The 24,445-nt window shown below is 40.5% G+C and overlaps 4 protein-coding genes across 11 annotated transcripts; 3 read left to right on the forward strand and 1 right to left on the reverse strand.

Moving 5' to 3' along the window:
• The first annotated feature begins 36 nt into the window (after positions 1-36).
• On the forward strand, positions 37-2,127 carry LOC135625529 (pentatricopeptide repeat-containing protein At5g61800-like). The gene has a single exon (XM_065130439.1). The coding sequence runs from the start codon at positions 189-191 to the stop codon at positions 1,728-1,730; it is 1,542 nt and encodes a 513-aa protein (XP_064986511.1). The 5' UTR covers positions 37-188; the 3' UTR covers positions 1,731-2,127.
• An 879-nt stretch (positions 2,128-3,006) lies between these two features.
• LOC135581205 (ATP-dependent RNA helicase SUV3L, mitochondrial-like) lies at positions 3,007-9,414 on the forward strand. Of its 3 annotated transcripts, XR_010492086.1 has the most exons (3): positions 3,007-6,037; positions 8,697-8,972; positions 9,118-9,414. XR_010492086.1 is itself a non-coding variant. In XM_065130437.1 (2 exons), the coding sequence occupies exons 1-2, from the start codon at positions 3,879-3,881 to the stop codon at positions 8,767-8,769; spliced, it is 2,232 nt and encodes a 743-aa protein (XP_064986509.1). In that variant the 5' UTR covers positions 3,007-3,878; the 3' UTR covers positions 8,770-9,414. The 3 variants fall into 3 exon arrangements, 2 of the variants coding, with proteins under 2 accessions (XP_064986509.1, XP_064986510.1); XM_065130437.1 differs by having other exon boundaries at positions 8,697-9,414; XM_065130438.1 differs by having other exon boundaries at positions 3,012-6,037; positions 8,715-9,414.
• Positions 9,415-11,259: 1,845 nt separating this feature from the next.
• On the forward strand, positions 11,260-15,831 carry LOC135581208 (probable galacturonosyltransferase 9). Of its 4 annotated transcripts, XR_010492089.1 has the most exons (4): positions 11,260-12,746; positions 14,432-14,760; positions 15,335-15,509; positions 15,578-15,831. XR_010492089.1 is itself a non-coding variant. In XM_065130441.1 (2 exons), the coding sequence occupies exons 1-2, from the start codon at positions 11,478-11,480 to the stop codon at positions 14,708-14,710; spliced, it is 1,548 nt and encodes a 515-aa protein (XP_064986513.1). In that variant the 5' UTR covers positions 11,261-11,477; the 3' UTR covers positions 14,711-15,001. The 4 variants fall into 4 exon arrangements, 1 of the variants encoding a protein (XP_064986513.1); XR_010492087.1 differs by having other exon boundaries at positions 15,335-15,831; XR_010492088.1 differs by having other exon boundaries at positions 15,368-15,831.
• Positions 15,832-18,352: 2,521 nt separating this feature from the next.
• Positions 18,353-23,254, reverse strand: LOC135625530 (AP2-like ethylene-responsive transcription factor BBM2). 3 transcript variants are annotated; one of them, XM_065130442.1, is made up of 9 exons: positions 23,098-23,254; positions 21,912-22,966; positions 21,725-21,807; positions 19,492-19,500; positions 19,323-19,417; positions 19,149-19,222; positions 19,015-19,065; positions 18,811-18,893; positions 18,353-18,710 (listed from the first exon to the last, which is right to left on the reverse strand). In XM_065130442.1, the coding sequence occupies exons 2-9, from the start codon at positions 22,730-22,732 to the stop codon at positions 18,568-18,570; spliced, it is 1,359 nt and encodes a 452-aa protein (XP_064986514.1). In that variant the 5' UTR covers positions 22,733-22,966; positions 23,098-23,254; the 3' UTR covers positions 18,353-18,567. The 3 variants fall into 3 exon arrangements, with proteins under 3 accessions (XP_064986514.1, XP_064986516.1, XP_064986515.1); XM_065130444.1 differs by lacking the exon at positions 19,492-19,500; XM_065130443.1 differs by lacking the exon at positions 19,492-19,500 and having other exon boundaries at positions 18,811-18,896.
• Between the last annotated feature and the right edge of the window lie 1,191 nt (positions 23,255-24,445).

The following is a 24,445-nucleotide window of genomic DNA, read 5'->3' on the forward strand; positions in this document are numbered from 1 at the left end:
TGAGCATAGTAGTTGGTTTCCCTATATTTGTGTGAGATTTTAAATACAATATGAGAAAGTAAAAAATGTCATATGCACACACCAGACGAAATCAAATAACGAGTGCACGCTTCTGTGTATATGGGCTGTGATTTCCCATCGGAATCCGCCGCCCTTCTTCCAAATTTCCACCCTCGAATGCGGTTTCTATGCAACTCTCCCACCGCCATCACCACCCGCTGTTCCATCTCCTCCACCGAGACCAGTGCACGACCCTCCACCAGCTCAAGTCCATCCATGCCCGGATCACCGTTCAGGGCTTCGCCTCCCTCCACCCCTCTCTCGCCCTTACCAAGATCCTCTACGCCCTCACCCTCCTCCTCATCCCCCCTTCCCTCCCTCCCGCCGACTCATGCACCGCCTACGCCCTCGCCCTCTTCCGCAGCATCCCCAGCCCCTCAACCTTCCCCCACAACCTCCTCATTAGGGCCCACACCCTCCTCTCCTCCCCTATCCCCGCCCTCCTCCTCTTCGCCCACATGCGCCGCTCCTCCGTGGCTCCCGACTCCCACACCTTCCCCTTCGCCCTCAAGGCCTGTGCCCGCCTCCGCTCCCCCAACCTCGGCCGCTCCCTCCACTCCCAAGCCCTCAAGTTCGGCTTCGCCGCCGACCTCTACGTCCGCAACTCTTTGATCAGCACCTACAATTCCTGCCTCTCCTTGCTGGAAGCCCAAGGCCTCTTCGATGAGTGCCCGTCGGCTCGCGACGTCGTCACCTATAACACCTTGATCGACGGTTACGTCAAGGCTGGCGATTTTGCCTTTGCACGCAAACTCTTCGACGATATGCCTGAAAGAGACGTAGTGTCGTGGGGTACGCTCTTGGCGGGTTACTCGCAGATGGGTCAGTTCGAGGAAGCCATCTCATTCTTTGATCTGATGCTTGCGACGGGAACGAGGCCTGATGAGGTTGCTTTGGTCTCGGTACTCTCTTGCTGTGCTCAGCTAGGGAAATTGGACCGAGGTGAAGCCATCCATGAGTACATCAAGAAGAACAGGGCTAAACTTAATGTCTATCTGTCGACGGGGCTGGTGGACATGTACGCAAAGTGCGGCTGCATTAGCGTTGCCGTGGAGATTTTCGAGTCAACACCACGGAAGAACTTGTTCACATGGAATGCTATTATCGTTGGTCTGGCCGTGCATGGGAACGGTCAACTGTCACTGGAGTACTTCGATAGGATGCGAGCTGTGGGTGTTGAGCCAGATGGGGTGACCTTCTTAGGAGTCTTGGTGGCCTGCAGCCATGCAGGACTTATTGAAATGGCTCGGAGTCTCTTTGATGAGATGGAGAGCATATATGGTGTCGAACGTGAGCTCAAGCACTACGGGTGTATGGCAGATTTGCTTGGTCGGGCCGGGTTGGTCGAGGAAACGATGGAGATGATAAAAGGGATGCCGATGAAGGGCGATGCGTATGTGTGGGGAGGCGTGCTCGCTGGTTGCCGAATACAGGGCAATGTGGAGATCGCAGAAATTGCAGCTCAGCATCTTTTACAGCTTAACCCTGAGGACAGTGGGATCTACTCCATTATGTCTGATGTATATGCTACTGCTAAGAGGTGGGAGGATGTTGCGAGGATAAGGAAGTTGATGGGTGATAAGAGAGTGAAAAAGAATGTTGGTTGTAGTTCGGTCGAGGTGGGTGATGGATCGCTCCATGGCAGACTGAACTATGCACCTTTTAGGTGAGGTGAGGCGAGGTTAAAATAGAGAGAGAACAATGACAGTTGCAGTTGTTTTGTTAGTCATCAGCTTGGCCATAGATCTGTTTGGTTGAGTAATAGATAGGCTGGAAAAGAAGACTATTCAATTAGTGTTTGATGAAAGTATTTAGAACTTATCCAGGGATGCACCTCTTCATGGCTTAAGCTTCCATGGTTACAAAGTTCTTGATGGTTTAGGACAGCCCAACACTACTGATTCCCAAACCACAGGAAGAAATATATGCCCAGGCCCTTCGTTTTCTTGACTCTACCGGACTTGGAATCCAAAGTACAGTGTGCCAACAATCTGAAAATTAAACTCTGTTAGCACAAAAATGAAATTTGATCATACAGTTGCTTCTATCTATCTGAAGTTGTGCTTCCTTGCTGTTTTATTGGTTAGCCCGGATGCTCTTCCTTCTCATAATCTTTGCTCGCTGGCTTCTCTTCGTCTTTTACTCATCAGAACGAAAGATGATATCCTCGGCTGATTTTTATGCAGGAAGAAGTTCATTCGAGCAAAGCTTTACGCAAGCAGATTGTGATGCAAGTGGAAAATGATTCTGTGAGTTGTTCAACTTTGCATGTTCTAAGCATGAACATTAGTTGTTTAGGCATACGGCCTTTTAATATCGTCATCCTTGCAAGCATCACCTTTAATGAGCCTTTTTTGGTATTTTCAGTATGTGAATGAGGTTGGATTTTATTAAACTCAGATAAATTTGACAATTTTTTATGAATCTATCAACCAATTTGTATCATTTACACATGTTAATTAGTTTGGAAGTAATTCTGAAAGCTTGATTAATGATAATAACAAGATATGGATACAATTATATTATTTTGTATCCTATCAAAAAAAAAATTTAATGTAACTAAAACTTATCAAAACAAACTCAAACTTTCCGAAACTTTTGAAATGGTCTTAGATACATAAAATGATATAATTTTTCAATATTTGGGATTTCAAATGTCTTTTTTTGTGATTAATTCAACATATAAATAAGCTCTTTTTTAAATTATATTATATATCATAAATTTTGATGCTTCCATGAACTAATTTGTAATGTTCATACTTTTTAACTAAGTTTGGAAGTAATTCTGAATGTTTGATTAAAATAATAATAAGATTTGAATATAGTTATACTATTGTTGGTACCTATTGAAAAATAGAATAACTGGAATGAAATTACACTTGTTTGTGGTATATGGGATTTATATTTTGATAAATTTTGGACCAAAAATAGTATAACTATATCCAAAATCTTATTATTTTTGAATCAAACTTTAAACTAATAAACAAGTGTAACTTTTACAAATTTATTAATGGATTCATTAAATTTTTAAATTTTAGTTGAAATCAGAAAAATCCAGTTTATTCACATACTGAATACACCATAATAAATGACTTATTAAAAATGGTAAAAAGGGAAAATAATATAATTTGTGTATCTTACATCATTTCAAAGGAGTTTGTCTTGACAAGTTTCAGGTCCAGTTATATTATTTTTTAATAAGATCCAAACATAGTGTAACAGTATCCAAATCCTATTATTTTTGAACCAAACTATCAACATTACATCCAAACTAATTAACAAGTGTAAATATTGTAAATTGGTTCATGGATGAATCCATTTGTCAAATTTAGCTAGATTTGGAAAAAATCAGCACATTCATATACTATACTAGTATTATTTATTTAGGATCTATTCAAGTTTTGGGTAAATTTAAAATAATGATTTGATTCAATACAATATAATGAATCTGAAAAGTAAGAGAGAGGAGGGGAAAAAAAAAAGAGAGTGGTTAAGGGTTCCTTTAATTATTTTAAAATTAGGTAAAAAATAAAGAAAACAAGGAGGTTATGTGAAAAAATGATTAGAAGGTCTTCTAAGCGAGTTTGCCCAAAACAGTTTCGTATAACACAGTATCCTGCGAACGCTGGACTCGACGAGGAGCCATTACCTCTCACTATAACCCGTTTTCTGCGGTACGTCCGTGTTGCCGTCCCGCTACAAACCCTCCCGACCCAGCCGCCCTCCCAACCTCAATATAGACGCTCGCTTTCTTCTCGCCTCCTCCACCGTTTTCCCCCTTCTTCACCCTCTGTTGCAACATCCCCTCTTCCGCCATAATGGCTTCCTCCTTCTTCCGCACCCGCCTCCGCCCCGCCTGCCTGTCGAGCTTTCGCGTCCTCCTCTCCCGCCCACACCCCCAATTAGTGTTAGGGTTTCGACTGCCCTTGGTTCCTTCCCCATCCCCTTCCCCTTCCTCCCCATGGCTCCCACCGCGTCTCTTCTCCTTCTCCACCACCGCCACCTCCTCCCCTCAAACCCTAGCCCCTGATCCCATCGCGACCGACGGCGACCCTCCGCCCGACCCAGCCGCCGTCTACCGGGAGCTACGCGCCGCCCAGGACGGCTCCGCCAAGCTCAGCCGCAGCGAGTGGGAGGCCCTTGTCGGGGTCTTCCGCTCCTTCGCCAAGTCCCCGTGGACCTCCGACCAGGCCCTCGCGCTTTACATCCCCTCGTCCTTCTTCCCTACCGCTGCCCGCCGCTTCCGCCTCTTCTTCCTCCGCCGCTGCCCACCTGCCGCCTTCCGCCACCTCTCCGCCCTTGGTCCGTCCCTGGCCGCCGACCGCTTCCTCTTCCCCATCTTCGCCGAGTTCTGCCTCCACGAGTTCCCGGACGAGCTCCGTGGGTTCCGCTCCTTGATGGAGTCCGCTGACCTCACCCGCCCCCATACCTGGTTCCCATTCGCCCGTGCCATGCGCCGCCGTGTGATCTACCACTGCGGCCCCACCAACAGCGGGAAGACCCACAATGCCCTCGTTCGCTTCATGGAGGCCAGCAGTGGCATCTACTGCAGTCCTCTTCGGCTCCTCGCCATGGAGGTATTCGATCGGGTGAACGCCACCGGTGTCTACTGCAGCCTCCACACCGGTCAGGAAAAGAAGACGCTTCCTTTCTCCAACCATGTCGCTTGCACCATCGAAATGGTATCCACCGAGGAGTGCTACGACGTTGCTGTAATCGATGAGGTCCAGATGATGGCTGACCCCACACGGGGTTACGCCTGGACCCGAGCACTACTCGGCCTCAAGGCCGACGAGATCCACCTGTGCGGAGACCCGAGCGTGCTGAAAGTAGTCGAGAATGTTTGCAAGGAAACAGGCGATGACCTGGAGGTGAACCGCTACGAGCGGTTCAAGCCCCTGGTGGTAGAGGCGAAGACATTGCTAGGCAATATGACAAATGTACGATCAGGTGACTGCATCGTGGCCTTCTCGAGGAGGGAGATCTTTGAGGTGAAGATGGCAGTTGAGAAGTTGACCAAGCACAAATGCTGTGTTATCTATGGAGCACTGCCGCCAGAGACCAGGCGCCTGCAGGCTAGCTTGTTCAATGATCAGGACAATGAGTACGATGTTCTGGTGGCTAGTGATGCTGTGGGGATGGGCCTGAATCTGAACATAAGAAGGGTTGTTTTCTATTCATTATCCAAATACAATGGTGATAAAATGGTGCCAGTTCCCGCATCCCAGGTGAAGCAAATAGCTGGAAGAGCCGGACGGAGAGGGAGCGTTTACCCTGACGGCCTTGCGACAACCTTCATTTTGGATGATTTGGATTATTTGATTGAGTGCTTGCAGCAACCATTTGAGGAGGTGAAGAAAGTTGGACTGTTTCCATTCTTTGAGCAGGTGGAGTTGTTTGCTGCACAGTTCCCGAAAGCAACTTTCTGTGAGCTTTTGGACAAGTTCCGTGAGAACTGCCGCCTTGATGGTTACTATTTCTTGTGTCAGCATGATAGTGTTAGAAAAGTTGCCAACATGCTGGAAAAGATACCGGTCTTGTCGCTTCAAGATCGTTTTAATTTCTGTTTTGCACCAGTCAATATTAGGGATCCCAAGGCAATGTATCATCTCCTTCGTTTTGCTTCACACTATAGCCAGAATCGCCCGGTTACTATAGCAATGGGGATGCCAAAAGGTTCAGCTAAAAATGATGCTGAGCTGTTGGACCTTGAGACAAAGCATCAGGTTTTGTCAATGTACATGTGGTTATCGCATCATTTCAAGGAGGATACATTTCCTTATGCGCGCAAGGCTGAGACAATGGCCACGGACATTGCCGATTTACTCGGTCAGTCTCTAGCAAAAGTTTGTTGGAAGCCTGAATCAAGACCACAGGGAAGACCAAGGGCTCCAGAGCAGGATGTTCACGATGAGGCAATACCTGTTTCTAAAGATGAATATGAAAGGTCAATATCACTTGTTCAAACATTTACAATGTAAGTTCTTCTGCCTGCCTTTACTGGTTGTTCGCATCTTAAGCTTTTCCAGTTTAATTAACTTTCTCTCTGTGTTTGCCTAATAACTGAGATTGTTTAAAACTATCAGTGGATTGTTAGATTGTTTACAGTATCAGTGGATGATTCAAGCTTTGTGGTGTGTTGATTTCTTCTTAATTGTTTGAGGTAAATTATTTTAGTGCATTGAAGTTGAATTCTTTAGTTCTATGTTGGGGTTTAGAAGTTTGATGTATTCCAGATTTATCTGAAGATACTTGATAGAGGAAAATCAGTCTAATAAAAAGTTACTTGTATAAGAAATTTGTTATCTGGTTAAGAGATTTTGGAAGATACCTGTCTAAGAAGCTCGAATAAACAAAATGATTTAGCATTCATGCTTGATTGATTTTGTTGGGTGCCTGAGCAATGTCAATCGGAATTTAAAGCTCCTTAACACTTGTCAGGTATTTTTTAGGATAGAGGCTGATATCTGAAAGGGCTTTTAGTTTGTTGGAGGTCAAATTTGAAACAATATGCAGATGAAAATGAAAGATAGCATCAAAATATCAGACTTTGCCTAAAACCTGCAATACCATGAGTTTGATTTCCAAGTCTGTCTATACAGGTGAATGATTTGTTTATTATAATAATTAATCCAAATTTTATTTTACCCCTCACACTAGGATTGCTGACTTAACACCATGTTCAGGAGAATTTGTTTGAACGAGGTTATCTTTGCCAGATTGTGGATTAGAGAACATATGTGCAGTGTCCATGATTTGCAAAATCTTCCTGAAACTGTTTTGGTTAAGAGTTTTAGGAAGTGGTTCCATTACTAGGAGGGTATCTATGTATTTCCTTACCATATAATCTTCCGTTTTCTAGGGAACTTTATGTCACACCATTGGATGCCCCAGTGGTTAGAACATTTATGTTGTCTATCAAAATATACTCGTTATTCTGGTAGTTGAACTACTCAAACACTAGGACTGTCCATGAGTAGGACAGCCATGTCACTGTCAATAATATCTTTGTGTTTCTAGGACATATGACACTGATTTCTGGATCACATAAACTATATAACTACCAGAAGAGTCAGTATGAAGCATCTTTACAGTTGCATTGAGTCAATGCTTTTGTTAAAATTGAGATTGCAAGGATTTGTGTTGTACATTTGGAGCTGTAATGGATAACAAATTTATAGTGAAGCAAATAGGAATAGCATTAAATATAGAAATCATGGTTTAGTTTATGTTGTTGCATTTTGAACATATATATTCTAGGATTTTTAAAAATATTCAAAGAAAAAAAGAATACTGACAAATTATTCTTGTTTAGCTGAGTTTCATCTTGGTGAAATAGTTCTTGTTGAAAGCACTTTGAGTTGGGAAGGACACATTAGGAAGCAGGTGTAGTATCAAAATCTTCTAAAAGTTCATTCGGTACCAAAGAAAAATGAGATAACTTCTTAAATTTCAAAATTGTAGTTCATCATTCTCCTTCTGCCGAGGTAAGACTTCTGGGTAGCAACTGGTTTCTTGCTTTCCAGAGTGGGAGAGTGCGCTGATCAAGAATGGGGGCCGAGGCGGCAGGCAGTAGTTAATTGAGATATTATATCTGTTCTACCATTCCCCTTGTCAGCAGTGAACTGAGGAATTAAGTTTATCTTTACTTATTCTGGTTTTTAAATGGGAAGTCAAGTGCACAAGTCTCCTACCAATCTGGGTTTTGCCCTTGCAAACGCAGAAACTCTCCTTCTAGCTTAAAGTCTTGACACCTAGGTATCAAGTGGCAACTTAAAGTGGCACCCAGGAATGGGATCGTTTAATTCTGACATGTGATATCTGGAAATTGTAGCTAATCATTCTTCTTTAGCATTAGTTACTTAAGATTTTATGTTCATCAGAGTAGTTATTTTTTATAAGAAGATTTATATGGTGACTTAGCTGGCATTAGAAATTCTCAGTCATATATGTATATGTTGTGTGGGTAACCAAGGGACTTTATTTGAAGGGAGATGATTTGCTAGTATGCCAGTCATTATTTTATAATGTTTCCTTACCGCAGTTGATTACCTTCAGGGAGCTTGAAGGTTCAGATGCTATCATACCTAGAAGAGGCATTAATCCAGGATTTAGTCTTCATGCAGGCTGCATAGGTTAGATATGAAATGGTTCCAAACTATACCATGCAGGATATACTTTTTGTTATATCGAGACATCACACAGAGCTGAACCAAAATAGCATGAGCATAATATCAGTTGCTTTAACCTTTAGGTACTTTGGGACTGAGTAGGTTAGATATGAAATGGTTCAGAACTATACCATGCAGGATATGCATTTTGTTATATCAAGACATCACATAGAGATGAACCAAAATAGCATGAGCATGATATCAGTTGCTTTAACCTTCAGGTACTTTGGTGCAAGTATGACAGATCCTTTAAGCTGTTTGTTTACTCATTGATGTGTCATCATCTATTAGCTGTTTTACTCATATGATTGTCCCTTAGGATACTAGTCAAAAGTTTGAAGGCCATAAATTAAGCCACTTGATTGTTGTTTTCTGATATAAAGTTCTTATTCAAGCATGATATATTACACTCTAGTTCATGACCGTGTTTTTTCTCTGTGCCCTTAAAATTCTCAAATGCACAAGTCTCACTTTGACCAACAGGGGAAAGCATAATCAATCCGGACAAAGTAATCGTTCAAAGGGGTTTGTCATCTGACGAATGTTGCTTGCGTGAATCTTTTGCCATGAATCTGTTTTCTTTTGTCGATGATCAACTTTTCAGTAGTTGTGCCACCGAGTATCTTGTGTCTCCATGGGCTTTATGGACGGCTTTGGGAAAGGAGATAATTAACTTGTGGTCAAAGAGGCGCCTGTGTTGCAAATGAAGGTTTTGATCCTTTCAGCAGAATTACTTACAAGGTGGTGAATATGGTTGTTGCTTAATCTAACATGTTTTTTAGCCTAGAAGCTCTTCATCTGACAGATAATTTCATTGGAAGCAAATTTTAGTTAATTTAGGTCAACGTGAAGAAGGTAAATCTCGATTTATCTATTGTCCCTGCAGGCCAAACAATTTGAAAGACTGAATCCTCAATTTTGGATGAATGGGGAACCGGATTTAGCTGGTGTTTCTGTCTAGGTAATCACATTTGGACAGCATTGTTGACCTCACACTAATTTATCAAACTGTGATGTCTTGTGAGGTTGAGTGTATTTGTTATTTCAAATAACAGTGTCTTGTCAAATTAGCCACTCTTTTGTGTGGTCAAGATTTGTAAACTTGAGGGGTTAATGCTACCTGTAATGAAGAAATTGCAATAACCATGAATATGAGGTAATAATGTGACTGAAGTTTAAGTGATGATGCTAGATTAAAAAAAAAAATGGAAGGAAAGAAGCTATTTTGCTCTAATGTACTACTTGGTAACTACGTTTTGGACTTACCATAGTTGTTGTAGTGATGGTTCTTGGCAAAAATTTTTGTGGTCCAAATCGGTACAGGTTTCTGATATTAGTAACTTATGATTTTTGATTGGTGATTTTATATTTTATGTAATTGAAACAAAGGAGATGAGAAAGCTACCGGGAGTAGTTTTGCGAGCTGCAACTTCTGAATTGGTTGATGCCAATGCTGTGATCGATCTTGATTTTTTTGACAATCCCTTTTCTTGGTGTAATAATAAATAAATTTTTTGCCAGATATGGTTTAGTCATGATCGTGTCTTTGTTGCTTTCCTATTTCCATTCTCTGTTATTCACTTATCATCCTTTCTTTTAAAACAAAAGCAACATTTATTATAAAAACTTAGTTGGAGGCTTAACCTCCTCTCGTTAGATCTCTTTAATATTTTGTTCACAAGATTTTAAAATTTTACATTAGAACTCTTAATAATTATGAAAGTGAATTATCTAATTTCATTCATTTTAAAAATATAAAAATGATAAGTAAAAAAATATTTTAATATATTAATTATGTTTTCGGTAGTGGCATATAATGGCTCCATTAGGGGGTCATGGGTGGTTCTTGTGGATGAAGAGGGAGAGCAATGAGGTGAGGCGATAACATAGATGTTGACGTTTTATATTTACGTTAGTGTTACTCGACAACTGTGTTGGCACTGATGTCGATGTAGATGCAAAGTAGCGTTGCTTTTCCTAGTATTGTTGTTGACGTCGATATAGATGCAAAACGATTCCACTCTATATTTGTATTTGTGTCGGTATCGATGTATTTTGTTGGTATTTTCGTCATCGTCTCACCTTTCGTCGTTGCTCATTCTCCTCATCCACAAAAATCACTCGCGACTCCTAATAGTGTCATCGTTCGTCACGATCGAAAATGTGAAAATGTAATTGGGATGTTAAAATTATCTTTTTATTTATTATTTTTATATTTTTATATTTTTATTGATAAAATCGAAGATGTTAGGGAAGTATAATTAGTTTTTTCACTTTTATAATTATAAAAAATTTAAATCTAGATATTAAAAATATTAAAATATTTTAACTATAAAAAATTAGAGGAGTAATATGTAATTAACCCGCCTATATGGTCTCGGATACGGAGGTTTTAAACGTTAGTAATGTTAGAAACTTATTGATTTTGCTTTTTTGCAAATGATTTAACGTCTGTTTTGAGAACCGACAAAATTTTGATGGATCACATGGTTCATTGATGTGAGACTTCAAATGTCATAATATATGGAGGTCACACCTCTCATTTTTCCTTGTATTGGACTAATGTCAGCAGCTAAACATCATTCTTGATTCCTAATCAAGAATCCTTTTACCAGTTCGCACTATATATCTCTTCAAGATTTCTTCGCTGTTCTAAGACTTGGGATAATGATCTCTTCTTGTGTGCTATCTTCTTTCTTTGAGAAGAGAAGAAATCTAACGTAAGTGATAAAAGATAGAGATAATTTACAATATATATATAAACGCTAGGATCAAAGTAGCGAGCTGAATTAGGATAGCATAATCATATTAATTAATTCCCTAATCAAACCTAGCATATGTAAATTTAATATTATTGAAACCCAACTGATTAATTAGTGCCAAACGCATCTGTCGTCAAAACGCGTTGCCCAAATAATTATTCCCATTTTGCATTTTAATCCTCGATATCTCTCAATTATGTAAGTGTACCTAATATTCTTATTATGCTTCCATCATATTTCTAATCTTTTCCAATGGAGAACAACCGAACAGACTACTTCATGTATCCATGCTGAGGCCCACGCCACCGCCGACATACGTCAATGGTCTCGCCACTTTACGGCACGCCGTTGGGGGCTGCGATCTCCACCTTCCATCCCCAATCCATCTCCTCGTCGGTGGCCACAGGCCAAAGTGGGCAGCAGTATAAGATCTGGTGCTGAGGCCCCTAACTCGCGAAGTGGCGAACCACTGTCGAAAACTGTAATGGCCGGAGTCCGCTCCGCCCGTCCCGCCACTGGCTTCCGCGCCTTCTTTTCCTACAAGGTCTTCGCCTCCGCCGTATTCACCCTCCTCTGCCTCGCCGCTGTCTCCGTCCTCCTCTCCTCCTACCCTTCCCACACGACCGACGCCGCCGCCGTCCCCCGCCGCAGCTTCCTCGCCTCTGACCCCCTCCGCGCCCGCCTCGACCTAATCTACCGCCAGGCCGCTGATCACTCCGCCGTTGCCACTGCGTATGCGGCTTACGCTCGCCGCCTCAAGCTCGACTCCTCTCGCCAGCTCCACGTTTTTGAGGGCCTCGCCGCAGCCTTCTCCGATCTCTCCGCTCGCCTCGCCGCCCCCATCGACGACGAGGACGCCTTCCGCCCCCTCGAGAAAGAGGCCAAGGACCGCGTCAAGCTCGCCCGCCAGCTCGTCGGCGAGTCCAAGGAGGCCTTCGACACCCAGATCAAGATCCAGAAGCTAAGCGACACCATCTTCGCGGCCCGCGAGCAGCTCCACCGTTCCAAGAAGCTCGGTACACTCGCCGGATCCATCGCCGCCGGATCCACTCCCAAGAGCCTCCACTGCCTCGCCATGCGTCTCATGGAGGAGAGGATCGCTCACCCCGAGCCCTACCGCCGCGCCACCGCCGCGGCCCCGTCCGATCTCGCCGATCCCGATCTCTACCACTACGCCATCTTCTCCGACAACGTGATTGCCGTCTCCGTGGCTGTCAACTCCGCCATCAAGAACGCGGAGGAGCCCTGGAAGCACGTGTTCCATGTCGTCACCGACCCCATGTACCTGCCCGCCATGCAGGTCTGGTTCGTCCGCCGCCCACCGGCTGGCGGCGCCAAGGTGGAGGTGAGGTCCGTCGCGGACTTTGGGTTCTTGAACGCTTCTTATTCGCCAGTGGTCCGGCTGGTTGAGGGTGGGCGGGGTGACCTGTCGGTGCTCAACCATCTGAGGTTCTACCTGCCCGAAATGTACCCTAAGCTGAGGCGAATTGTGCTCTTGGAGGACGATGTAGTGGTGCAGAAGGATCTGGCACAACTGTGGAGGCTCGATATGGATGGGAAGGTGAACGGGGCTGTCGAAACTTGCTTCGGTGGGTTCAGGAGATACAGCAGGTATTTGAACTTCTCGAATCATGAAATCCGGGATCGATTCAGCCCCAGAACATGTGCCTGGGCCTATGGGGTGAACGTCTTTGACCTCGGTGCATGGAGGAGAGAGGGATGCACCGAGCAATTCCATCAGTACCAGAGAATGGTGAGACTTCTTCTTCTTCTTCTACCACTTATGTCTAATGTTTCTGAAAAGCACTTCTTAGTATTGTCTTTTCCTGCAAATCTCTCAACAATAATTTTGACTGAGATGTAACCATAGAGTTATTCTAGTCATTTTCTTCTTATTCACTGTTTCTCTTCTGCTGAAGTTATATTAGCAATATCCAGACATTTTTTATATAAGCAGTACAGTCCACATCGTTATCTTTGCTCCCGCTTCTTTATTTAGGACCTTAGTATTGTTCCCAGACCTAATGTAGTAGAAAATTTTAATTATGGTTTTGGATAATCTTCATCGGGTAATTTAAGCATACATCTTTGATATGGTTACAACTAAACAATTTATCTGCATGTTGCAATTATGGTAGCTCTTAGAAAAGAAATGTTGTATCCACTGATTATATTGATTTATAAAAAAAATATGTATGATAATGTATTCACTTGTATTTGAACCATAGAGAGTGTATCTTGTGAGTTTACTGTTTGTATAGGACTATTTGTCTAGTGAGTATACCTAAGATATATAATAAACTCCAATAATTAAAAGTTTTAGGCACCTTGGATTTATTATTCACAAAGATAGAAATGGATGAAGATATAGCTCATCAAGTAAAATCTAAGTAGTTAGAGTAAAGAAGGTGATTAGGAGTTTGTGTGATCACTAGGTATCTTTAGATTAAAAATGTTTATAAAAAAATTGTTATATCAATTATACTTTATGAATCTAAGATTGAATAATCAATAAACAAAATATATAAAAAATTATTTATTTGACATGAGAATAGTGAGGTGGATCTTTGAAGTCATCAGGAAAGAAAAAAATATTTTTATTCATGGGTGGCTAAAGATCCTTATAGTTGATCCCAGTAGTTGGGACATTATCGTTTGTTGTTGCAGTAGTAGCAATAGACCTTTAATATGTTTGAATTATGATTTGGTTTTCATGTATTAGTATTAGTTTAGTTTAGAGTTATTATCTTGTCTTCTTTCTTTATTTTCTTTTAAGGAGATTCCTACTTTTCAAATTCATTTGTTAGGAGATGTTTACATGTGATGTTGGCAAATTTTTAAAAAGAAAAAGAAAAGGGGGATGGTGCATAAGTTCTCCAATGAGGGGTCTGGCAATACAGTCTTATCCCTTCAAGGAGGCTACTTTCCCAATACAAACCCTAGTCATGCAGGTCATAAAGAGCAACATGCCAAGGCTTGCCCCTTACCTTACCCACAAATTGCCAAAGTCAACAATTGTTGTACAGTCCCATGAGTCATTCAAGAAATAGTGGTAGTTTGTTCGTGGTTGATGATCAATGGTCTAGTAGTGTTTCCTGCAGTTTATTGGACATCACTAAAGCCCACAGTCGATTGACCACTGGTAGGTTCAAGCATGTAATACTTTGAATTACTTTGGTTTTCCATAGTCTGGAATCAAAGAAGTAAAAACTGTTTGAAGTTCATCTAAGGACTTCAAATAGAACTGAAATTTGAGCTCAGTGTTGATGAACTAAATATTTAAACATGGCCACTCTTTTTACTTTTTAGCTAACTATCATGCTTCTATTTCTTTTTCTCCCCAATTTATTTATTACATTTAGCCAATATCTTCAAATTCTTCTTTAAGCAAATCTTGAGTTACTTGACATCTGGATTGATGCTGTCTTCTTATGATAGAATGAGGATGGAACTCTCTGGAACCCATCATCTGTGCTTTCAGCAGGACTAGTCACCTTCTACACTACCACAAAGCCACTGGATAAGAATTGGCATGTTATGGGCCTTGGTTATAATCCAAGTGTAAGTGTTGATGAGATTCAGAATGCAGCTGTAATACACTTTGATGGGAACATGAAACCATGGCTCGATGTGGCCCTGAACCAATACAAGCATCTCTGGACGAAGTATGTTGACACCGAAATGGACTTCCTCCAGCTCTGCAACTTTGGCCTCTAATTCATAAGACCATGAAGCCTTGCCTACTTGAGGATTTCAAAAACCTGATTGTGAGTTAGTACCTGTGATACCAGGCAAAGTGCCCTGTCTTTATTTTTTTACTTTATAATGGAAAGATATCCTCCTCTATTATGTATGTCCTTGGCCCGATAGTTTTTTCCTTTTATTTAGGTTACACTTTGAAGATGCTTTAGCCGTTGCAATCTGTAGCTCCTTTGCATCTGGATTGGTTTTGATATATATTTATATATGATGTCATTCTTGAGAAAAAAGTTTGATGCTTCTTCTCAATAGTTATCTTCTTTTACTACAATTTGCAGAACTGATTAATCTGTATTATATATATCAATGGATGAAATTCTTGGAAGAAAAATTAATGCTCTTCTCAATGGTTATCTTCGTCTGTTTGTTTTTTTGAGTTTTTTGTCCATTATTCCCTCATATCTTTTGGTAGAGAATGTTGTTTGGTGTAACCAATCTAAAATGCAACATAGTCTGTATTGTTTTTTCTTATGTTGCAACAACGTACAGTAGCAGCATGAATTTTCCAGAGATCACTACTTATACTGTCATTACAATTCTTATGCTCAATGCCACACCATAATTGCATAGCCTCTTGCACAGGTAACGCTGTTCAGAATTGGTGGTTTTGTGTAGGGATCACATACTTTGGTTTATTCTGATGCCAAAGGGCACCCACGGAACACACAGCTCTAGTTTACTTCTGATACTGGAGACATCTAATCTTTGGTTCATTCTATCTGCTACACAATTAGTCATTGAAGTAACCAACACAATGGTCAGTACTGAGAGCATATCCTTTTCTATGTTATTTGTTGGTCATCTGACCCTTGTAGCTACGCACAGTTCGAGGCATTCTCTGTGGGAAGCTTATGATTTCCATGTCAGTCTGAAGGTATGAATTTTTATTTTTGTTTTCAGAGGCAAATCTAGAATCATCTTGTTTAATTGGTGCACAACACTTGAATGGACACTTTATTTACAATTTTTGCTCTTTATATTTTTATCTTTCCTTCTCTCACAAAGGTGCTTCTCGTTTGACGTTCTCTGTATCAAGTTCTGAAACTGAATCTTTTACAAGTTCACTATCTTGATCTCCAGATTTGTTTTTGCTGACTTTTGTTTGATGCAATACACTAATTGTAAGTCGGTTTTATTACCAGATTTATTAGAAGTAAGGCATCGTCTGATCCAAATGTTTGTTGTTGTTCTGATAGTGGCATCAGCGACCTTGCAGGATGCCACTTGGTTTGTCTTAAAGAGCTGCAAACCAAGACTGAAGTTGAAATTAGTTCGTTGATATTAATGTGCTAATTACATTATCATACGTTAAAACATCTAGATTCATTATATTAATGTTATTGGTTTTATCAACGAAAATACAAAAACAAAGGGTAAAAAGATAATCCTAGCATTCTAGTTGGTGATGATGAACGACGTCAGTGGTGACAAACGACAGTGTCGCTGGGGGACGAGTGACTATTGTAGATGAGGCGAGTGGCAACGAGAGCCGAGGACCGCTCTGTATTTGCATCTATGAAGACCTTAGAGGCATTTTGTCCAAATGAAATTGGACTTGTTTTGGGTAGGATAAGGCGGCTAAGGTAGAAGGAAAGATTAGGGACCTGGAGGCGAAGGACTTCTTGATTGGTCTTTCGACCAGGAGGGGACTCATTTATCCATTCTGTACAATTTATTCCATGCACCCTTAGATAGTTTAACTTGAAATATTAGACCTTCTTCAAAACTAAATAGATTTCGAATGATGATTGTAACACTAAATACTATCATAATCTCATTACCATTAGAAGGAGAGCCAATAGCGATCCATTGTGTTAAAAGTTAATGAGGAGGTTATCTTTCACCTGCCTGATATTATTAATGCTTTTGTCAATTTTTATAACTTACTTTGGAACCATCCTTTTATTGGAGGCGTTGCATGTAGGTGGCCCCTAATGCCTGGTATTAGAATCTCTAATGAGGAGGGAGTTTCCTTTATCACCGTTTTTCAAAGGTAGGAGGCCTCAGATGCCATTCATTCCGTTAGGTATGATAAAAAAAGAGTCCTAAGCTCATATGACTATATTGTTGAATTCTATAGAGGATGTTGAGAGATTATGTCTGATCTTGTGTTTTATTCCAACACACCCAAGATCAGCTCAAATCTAGTTTTTCATATTGGTAATGGAGAATATGTTAGTTTGATGTTTGACAATTTGGCTTTTCGATATTTATGTTACCTTTAAATCAACTTTTATTAATCCTGCACTAATTAATTTGAAGGTTTCTGTGAAGCATTATGACATTAATTTGAAGTGTTTTTTGGGGGGGGGGGGGGGGGGGGTGATATGGTTGTTGTTTTTATTACTGATGTTGATTTAACTATTAAGCCTAATGAGGATAAATGGATATGGAAGTCTGATTCTAAAGAACAATCGACTTCTCTAAATCAGCATATGCATTCCTCATCTCTCATTATATCAGGATTGATTCTGCTATTTTAAATTGGAAATTTCCTTCTCCCTATTAAGAGTTTTCTGTTTTGAGAAATCTACATATGATTTTTATAATAAAGTCAAATTAGGTGTAATTGTTTTCGTAAGTTGCCAAAATCGAGTGTTGCAGTTGAATGCCATTCTTCGTTCCGCATATATTTCAACTCGATTGCAGCCTTTACTCATAAGGGACAGATAGGACTTGGGAGTTGTCCTATCCAAATTATTTTCCAGAATACGTATTTTCTTTCCATATTCTCGTTGAAAGATGCTACAGTGCGTTGGATCATAAGAAAGAAACCCACAATTCCATATTCTCGTGGAAGAATCCTTTGTTTTCTGCTTTCCATTTTTATCATTTTATCTTCTTACATCCAATCTTTTTAGTCCCGATTGCAATTGCATCAGGTTGTATTGATCAAATCTGGTCGATGGTCGGACATATCCATCAGGACATCCATTTACGCCTCAGAAAATTAATTAGTTTTTTCTCTTTAGTTCCATTTTAAGTATATATATGTATATATATATAGTTAGTTAGTTAGTTAGTTAATTAGTTAGTTAGTTAGTTAGTTAAAAGTCACCCCACAGATGTATTTAATGCTCCAAATAGATTTAACATCTTTCACGTTTGCGAAATAATTGAGCTATGCAGCTTTTAACTCAGGTGTGGTTGGAGGCTCAATGGAACACCTGCAAGCCTCTCCACAAGAAATTATATTTTTCATCTGGAAAAAGTCATGTCCAAGGAACAATCAGGATAAAGATGCCGATAAAGAGTGAAGACTGCATTCCTCCTTTTCTCCTCACCACTTATTAGCAGAATCCAATAGCCATGGCCGAGAACATCCAGTTCAATGCTCTGCATCAATCCCTCGTTACATCCAGTCCTCTGAGAATGAGGATAGCCATACATACCGCCAGCATATGACTTACCAGAAACATTTTTCTAGTGCTACTGTTTATAGCTGTATTATACCTTTAAACATGTTTCAGAAGCAGCAGTTGCTAAAAGGAAAAGGCAGCACAAGACCGTTGACTGGCGTTGACAACAAACAAGTTGCAACCCAGATCATTTCAGAGCAGACCCATGTCAAACTGAATCTGAATGGAATAGGGGCTGAACTAGTTAGTAAGCTCTGACAAGCAAAGCTAACCAGGCATTTCATTTGACCCCGGCAGAGTCCAACTTAAATGAGCCAGAGAAAGCTACATCCACCAGAACAGACATTACAAACAACACACTCTGCCCAAAAGTCTTAAAAAACTATTGCTTCGGAAGGTCAGAGGGAGACCGAGTCCAAAAGGTATACACTCATTGAAACCAACCATTATTTGACTTTACATCTCAAGTGTGCAGGGATCCTCCGATCGTTTTATACCTCCTTCATCGTAGTTGCTTAAGTCAAAATTTGTCACCGCATGCACCCCTCGGAGTTCAATGGCTGCAATGTCATAAGCCTCAGCAGCCTCTTCTTCGGTGTCTGGCTTATACAAGAGTAAACATTGGTATCAATAGCACCGTCATCAGTTTTGGTTCATATAAATTGAAATGCTAAAGAGACAAATTTGAAGATTGCGCACCGAATGTTCCCAGGTAGATGTCCTTGGCATCCTTAAGGTCACCAACCCGACCAATTCGAGCTTGCCACTTGCCATCTTTCCGTCTTCTGGTCCGAAATGCCACCAAATTGCAACAGAATCATTGGTCAGTAGCGGACGCCATCCTCAGTGTGCTATATAAAGAAACATTCTATTATTCAGAAGGTGCATGAATGAAAAACCAACCTTGTCACTCCTCTGTAAATTGAAGCTCCTCTGGAGAAACAGCTACTTTTTCTGTCAAGGAAATTCAAGGATTAAAAAAAAAAACAAAACTATGATTTGGTGATCCAGAAAACATACTACTTCTTCAGTCACACCTTCTCACATAGGCAACAAATTCCTCTTGAGACATGGTCTTCATGGTCTCGAGTTCTTTTTCATAATCAGAAACCTATAAGTTCAATAATTAAGGTATTAATGAGATTATGAGTTTCAAATATCTTAAAACCTCAAAAAGTTATCTTAAAAAGGGTGGGTAAAAGATATCTTACCGGGAAGTTAAGTTTGGTGGTAGGTCCTGGACCCCAGTATTTAAGAGCAGCAAGATCATGAGCTCTTGCTGCCATCTCCTCAGAAACATAGCTGCCTGCATGAGATTCTCAGAATCATTATAAAAACAACTTTTGCTTTATAGACTAAAAAATATATATCAGTACTGACCTAAATACACTGATGCACAAACACAGCAGCAACCGATGGCAATGACCATAAGCACAGGTATGTGCCACAAAAGCCACCAAAGAGAATCAGAAAAAAGAATCAGTAATACTTACTCAAAAAATTGGTCTCAACAATGATAAATTGTAAAAATAGAGAATTACAGAATGAGACAGCAGAGAGCTACTGCTCCCTAAATAACAAAAACCAACCATGAATCCATGTTACTCATGTGGCTACTGTAATACAGTGCCAACAATATTCAGAGGGCAAGGCACAAGACTCCAAACTGATTAGAAGGCCTCCATCTTCTACACCAGCAAATGTCTTGATACCCAAAAACAAAAAAAATAAAAAAATATAATGATCAAAATGAACAGAGAATTAGTTGGTGAAAGTCTCGTGAGCTGCATTTAGATTTTTGTTGATGCAGACAAGAAGTGCAACCTCTTCAATAATCTCAAAACAGTGGACCCCTTATCTTAAGCTATAGATGGTGTGGGAAAAAGAAAAAGGAATGGGTTTTCAGTAAGCAAAAGGTCCACTAGATACTAGTTTAAAACAAATGATTGTGCTGGAACTCTATTTCATATCTAAATTTGGAATCTTTAGATCCTTGTGAGTTTGGAGTTTTAATAAAAAAAAACACAACAAATGAAGAAACACAGACTAAGAGAATTAGGCTAACACAGATTATTGGGCCAAAACAAAGAAAATAAAAGACTTTAAGAATACAAGAAAACTAGAAGAACAAAAGAAAGAATTCAAACAACCATCAACATAGAATTTATGGAGAAAATATAATCAAGATAAATGCAAAACAATAATTGACTCAATATAGGCTAAAAAATTAACCCCAAAACTGGATGAACTCCTGCATTAATTGTTGTACAATCAGATTGTTATCTGAAGAAGAACTATAGCTTCCAATGTCAACTTTGGCAACAGCCAGAGTCTTCATATTACCCTTAGTAACCATCGGCCACATAATCTAGTGAAGATCCAACCCAAGCGTAGGAGCAACTAATTAGAGATGAATTATCAAAAAGTTGTAGCAGTTTGAGAGTTTGCAGGATCTTGGTCCCATCAGATTTACCATGGAACCTAGAACCAGTTTGAAGCGGCTAAGAACAATCAGGAAAATCACATTTAAATCAGATAAAGTTAAAATTAGATTAAAAAAAAAAAATTATACAAAAAAAAGTCTTTTTAGATCATATATAGTTTCATATATCTTTAATTATATTAATTGTAACAAGTATATGATATTTTGACAATAAATTACAAAAATATCTCGTAAGGTTCATGGTTCACAATGCCTATAAAGTCTAGTGATGTCTATTGTTCTTCTTGGTCACTACAGTCATTCACATCCTTGTATTTTTGAAGTGCTTTATAGGTTTTAAGCAAGTCCTCATGTTGTGCCATCTACATGCCCGTCACAAAACTATAGTTGCACCATAATGTTTACCTGGTTTATCATCTTTAATCCGAAGTACTTCTCCAGATATATTCCTACAAACCTTTCACCTTAAATATGGATTGCAGGATCCTCCAATTTCAATACAGGTTTGTTGGCTTTAAATGGGATGAACTATGTAAAATCTAGAAACCTTTTTTTTTTTTTTTGAGAAATCAGTCAGAAATCAATAGAACTTAGTTGGCATTGACAGATCGTGGTCAATTTCTGGCTTTTACCAAGGATTCCAGTAGCTGTGATTGGTCAATCAAATTTTAGACAAATTCAGTAAGTGACGGTTACAATTAATTCTCCTATAGCATTCTCAATAACCCATCTCTTCTTGTAAGTCAGGTACAATCAATATAGACTTTCTGGACACATGTTCTCTACCAAAATTGGTATCAATGTCAACAAACTTTGCTTAATCATTACCGACACCAACATTGTGCTCCCTCAACCAATCTCATATTGCATCTACTGGAGCACTGCACATACGTCACCTCAAAACCATTTTAATAGACTAAACGTTGGGAATGAGGGCTTGTTGTTAAAATAATCTGCTGCAGTATTTCATAAACAAGCCACTGAATTTGTAATAAATGAATTCTTTTAACTTGAAAAAAGAGATACATGCTAAATGATAAACATGCACAACAAGCTTTTCATCTCACCGGTATCATAGATGTGATGATTCACTCTTAGCATATTTGCTTTCACAACATCGATAAATGTAATACAACAATATCAATAAGGTACATCAACTTTAACTCATACCATGTTTGCCTTTCCGTTTCCGCCCTTCAACTCTGCTTGTGTTGTCCCAGAGATGTGCTTCAAATTTTCCACTCCACTTCAACCTGCAATGCAACGACGAACAGGCAATCATCATGTTCCATGAATCAGTTCCAATACCTTCATCAATATGAAACCTCCATTGGATTAGCTCTCCCTCAAAACTCACTTTGTAACTCCATGATAACTGGATGATCTTGGCACCGCATACTTCTTCATGGCTGCAGTGACAAGTGTGCCAACCTTCTTTTCTAAGGCCTTTTCAGGCAAAGGAACCATGGTACTGCCATCAGTAGCTTCTTCAAATTCAGTCTCCCTATCTGCAACATAATTAGTGGCCTTAGCTGCCTCACAGCTGGTAGACAGCATGTTTGGGTCATGCTTCCCAGCACCATTAGTCATCGCCTCAACACTATCTGTAACATGTGAATCATCCAAGCATCTTGATGGAATTACTGGACCACTGGGTTCCTTTCTAGCAGTGGTTCCACCAGCAGCAAAACCAACAATAGCATCAACAACACCAGTGCCTATTGGTGTCACTTCCAAGTCATCAGATTCTTTTCTAATATCGGTTTCATCATCAACAACACCAACAATAATGCTAAAATCACCAGTGTTTAATGGTGCCACTTCCAGACCATGGGATTCCTCTACGATGGTTGTTCCCTCATAAACAATACCGACATCAGCATCGATATTACAAGAACTTATCGCTTCGGAGTCATCAGATCCCTTCCCCACTGCTTCTCCCACTGAGTTGGATTTCTCCTCAGTGACAGGGTCAGAATTCTTGTGATGGGTGTCGATGGCCGCAGAATCTGCTTCCAGTTCTGCAGCTTCTGGGGCTTCAGCCGCAGCCTGCCCACCATCTCTGTCGGAGCAAACTACCAATTCAGAACCCTCGTTAAGGAGGGGCAGGATAAGGTTATGATTCCTGGAAAGTTGTTCATCTACCAGTGGATCTGATGGTACGTTCGCTTCGCTCATCCGTGCAAAAGCCGATCTTCCTCTCTTTCTCAGACCAAAATATTATCCTCCGATCCCTAGTTCCCGTTTCTCAGTAAATTTTACAGCTCCATGGCAAATATGTGTAGAAAAAATCAATAGCTTCAGCACCATCAACGAAATTTTGATCGAGTACCCACAAGAGTTTCCAAATTGAAACCGAAACAAGCGAACTCAAACTTTATCTACTTGATACTTTTCGGGAGAGATCCAGACCTGAGTATATACAAAAAAAAAAAAAAAAAAAAAGTAAATAAATAAATAATAAAGATTTCCATTCACCCCAAATTTTCTGCAAAATTGAAAATTCTTTGGTCATATGCATGCAAAGATAGGGAGCATCAAACATTGGAGAAACAACTGAGATCCGTGGCCTTCAGTCGACAGAGGAAAGCGCGACGAGAACGCCTTAGGGTTTGTGCTCAACCCGTCAAAGGAAAATGGATGCCTCGAAGGAATTGGTTGCGCCGTGTCTTTAAGGTCACCGTCCGTGACCCGATCCATTGAACGATGCGGTGCGTCGGGCACGGCGGAACACGAGACTCCCGTGCGGCAGGGTGATCAGTCGCCGTCCGATGGCATCGTAGTGCGAATCATAATGTTGCGTTCGCCGAAGCGCGAATCTTGAGCCGAAGATTGCTTCTTGTACGACGCGTGTCCGTTGGGATTCGCACGGCCAAGCGGTTCCTTCACGTGGAGCGGCACGGATCTTCATGTGGGATCTCCAGCTACCTTTGAGACAGGAGCACCGTCCGATGTGATCTATCTAAAATGGAACATGCATCCGACGGCCATTTCGCCTGCAGACTATCGATGGCTGTGATTTGTCAGGTCACGGGTATAAATGCGCCCAAAGTACGTATACGTGACTTCCGTGACCCGTATTGATACCACTCGTCTTGACGTACGTCCGTATGTCGGAGAGGAGACTGTGTCAAAACCCGTCGATCGGGCATAGAAATGGGTAGAAACGTGGTTAATCAGTTTGACTTCCGTTCAAATTTGACTTATGTTATGATTGGATGAGTAGAGTTTATCATTTTATGTTGAAACTCTTTTAAGTAGAGGTTTCATCCTTAGTGACTACAAACCTTTGGTGGCAGTGCACTTAAACACACCATTTCAACACTAATTACAGCCTCGAGAGTCACTTGGCACCTCGGCAGAGATCTTTTTGTCATTATCTTGACTCAATGGCTTGCATTCCTTTTTTTTTTTGGAAATGATGATACATAGATTAACGATGTTAATCACATTTAATGTCCAATATTCGATATACAGTAACTCACATTGTTAATAACATAGTTAACTTTGTATGTTCAAACATTGAAATCATATCAGCAAAACTGCAAGTGCGGCATCTTTTTGAATCAGCCATCACCGTTTGACTTTCTTATAGCTGCTGTCTGCAAATGGGTTTGCATATAAGTTAGCAGAAATGCTTTTGAGATTTGGACATCTTGCTTGCTGAGGGTCAGTATTAGTTTTGAACAAAATCTACAATTAGACACCTTTCTTGTGGGTAAAAAGCTGGAATTAGTTGTTACCCCCAAAAAATTAGACAATTTTTTGGGGAACTATGTCCAAACATGATGTTTGATTCATGAACTGCAATATAGTAGGGGGGGAAAGAAATATCTTGCTGAACTATTTGGGTAAATGTCTATTTTTTCATGTTGATTATATATCAGTGTA

Source organism: Musa acuminata, chromosome BXJ2-10, assembly GCF_036884655.1.
Source record: "Musa acuminata AAA Group cultivar baxijiao chromosome BXJ2-10, Cavendish_Baxijiao_AAA, whole genome shotgun sequence".
Classification (NCBI taxonomy): domain Eukaryota; kingdom Viridiplantae; phylum Streptophyta; class Magnoliopsida; order Zingiberales; family Musaceae; genus Musa; species Musa acuminata.

What these genes read in the sequence shown, in the direction of transcription:
- LOC135625529 (XM_065130439.1), top strand. Translation starts at nt 189, where the DNA reads ATGCAACTCTCCCACCGCCATCACCACCCGCTGTTCCATCTCCTCCAC.
- LOC135581205 (XM_065130437.1), top strand. Translation starts at nt 3,879, where the DNA reads ATGGCTTCCTCCTTCTTCCGCACCCGCCTCCGCCCCGCCTGCCTGTCG. An exon ending in CTTGTTCAAACATTTACAAT is followed by an intron (nt 6,038 to 8,696) that starts GTAAGTTCTTCT and finishes CAAATGCACAAG; the next exon opens with TCTCACTTTGACCAACAGGG.
- LOC135581208 (XM_065130441.1), top strand. Translation starts at nt 11,478, where the DNA reads ATGGCCGGAGTCCGCTCCGCCCGTCCCGCCACTGGCTTCCGCGCCTTC. An exon ending in TCCATCAGTACCAGAGAATG is followed by an intron (nt 12,747 to 14,431) that starts GTGAGACTTCTT and finishes TTCTTATGATAG; the next exon opens with AATGAGGATGGAACTCTCTG.
- LOC135625530 (XM_065130442.1), bottom strand. Translation starts at nt 22,732, where the DNA reads ATGAGCGAAGCGAACGTACCATCAGATCCACTGGTAGATGAACAACTT. An exon ending in AGTTATCATGGAGTTACAAA is followed by an intron (nt 21,808 to 21,911) that starts GTGAGTTTTGAG and finishes GTTGCATTGCAG; the next exon opens with GTTGAAGTGGAGTGGAAAAT. An exon ending in ATTTACAGAGGAGTGACAAG is followed by an intron (nt 18,894 to 19,014) that starts GTTGGTTTTTCA and finishes TCGGACCAGAAG; the next exon opens with ACGGAAAGATGGCAAGTGGC.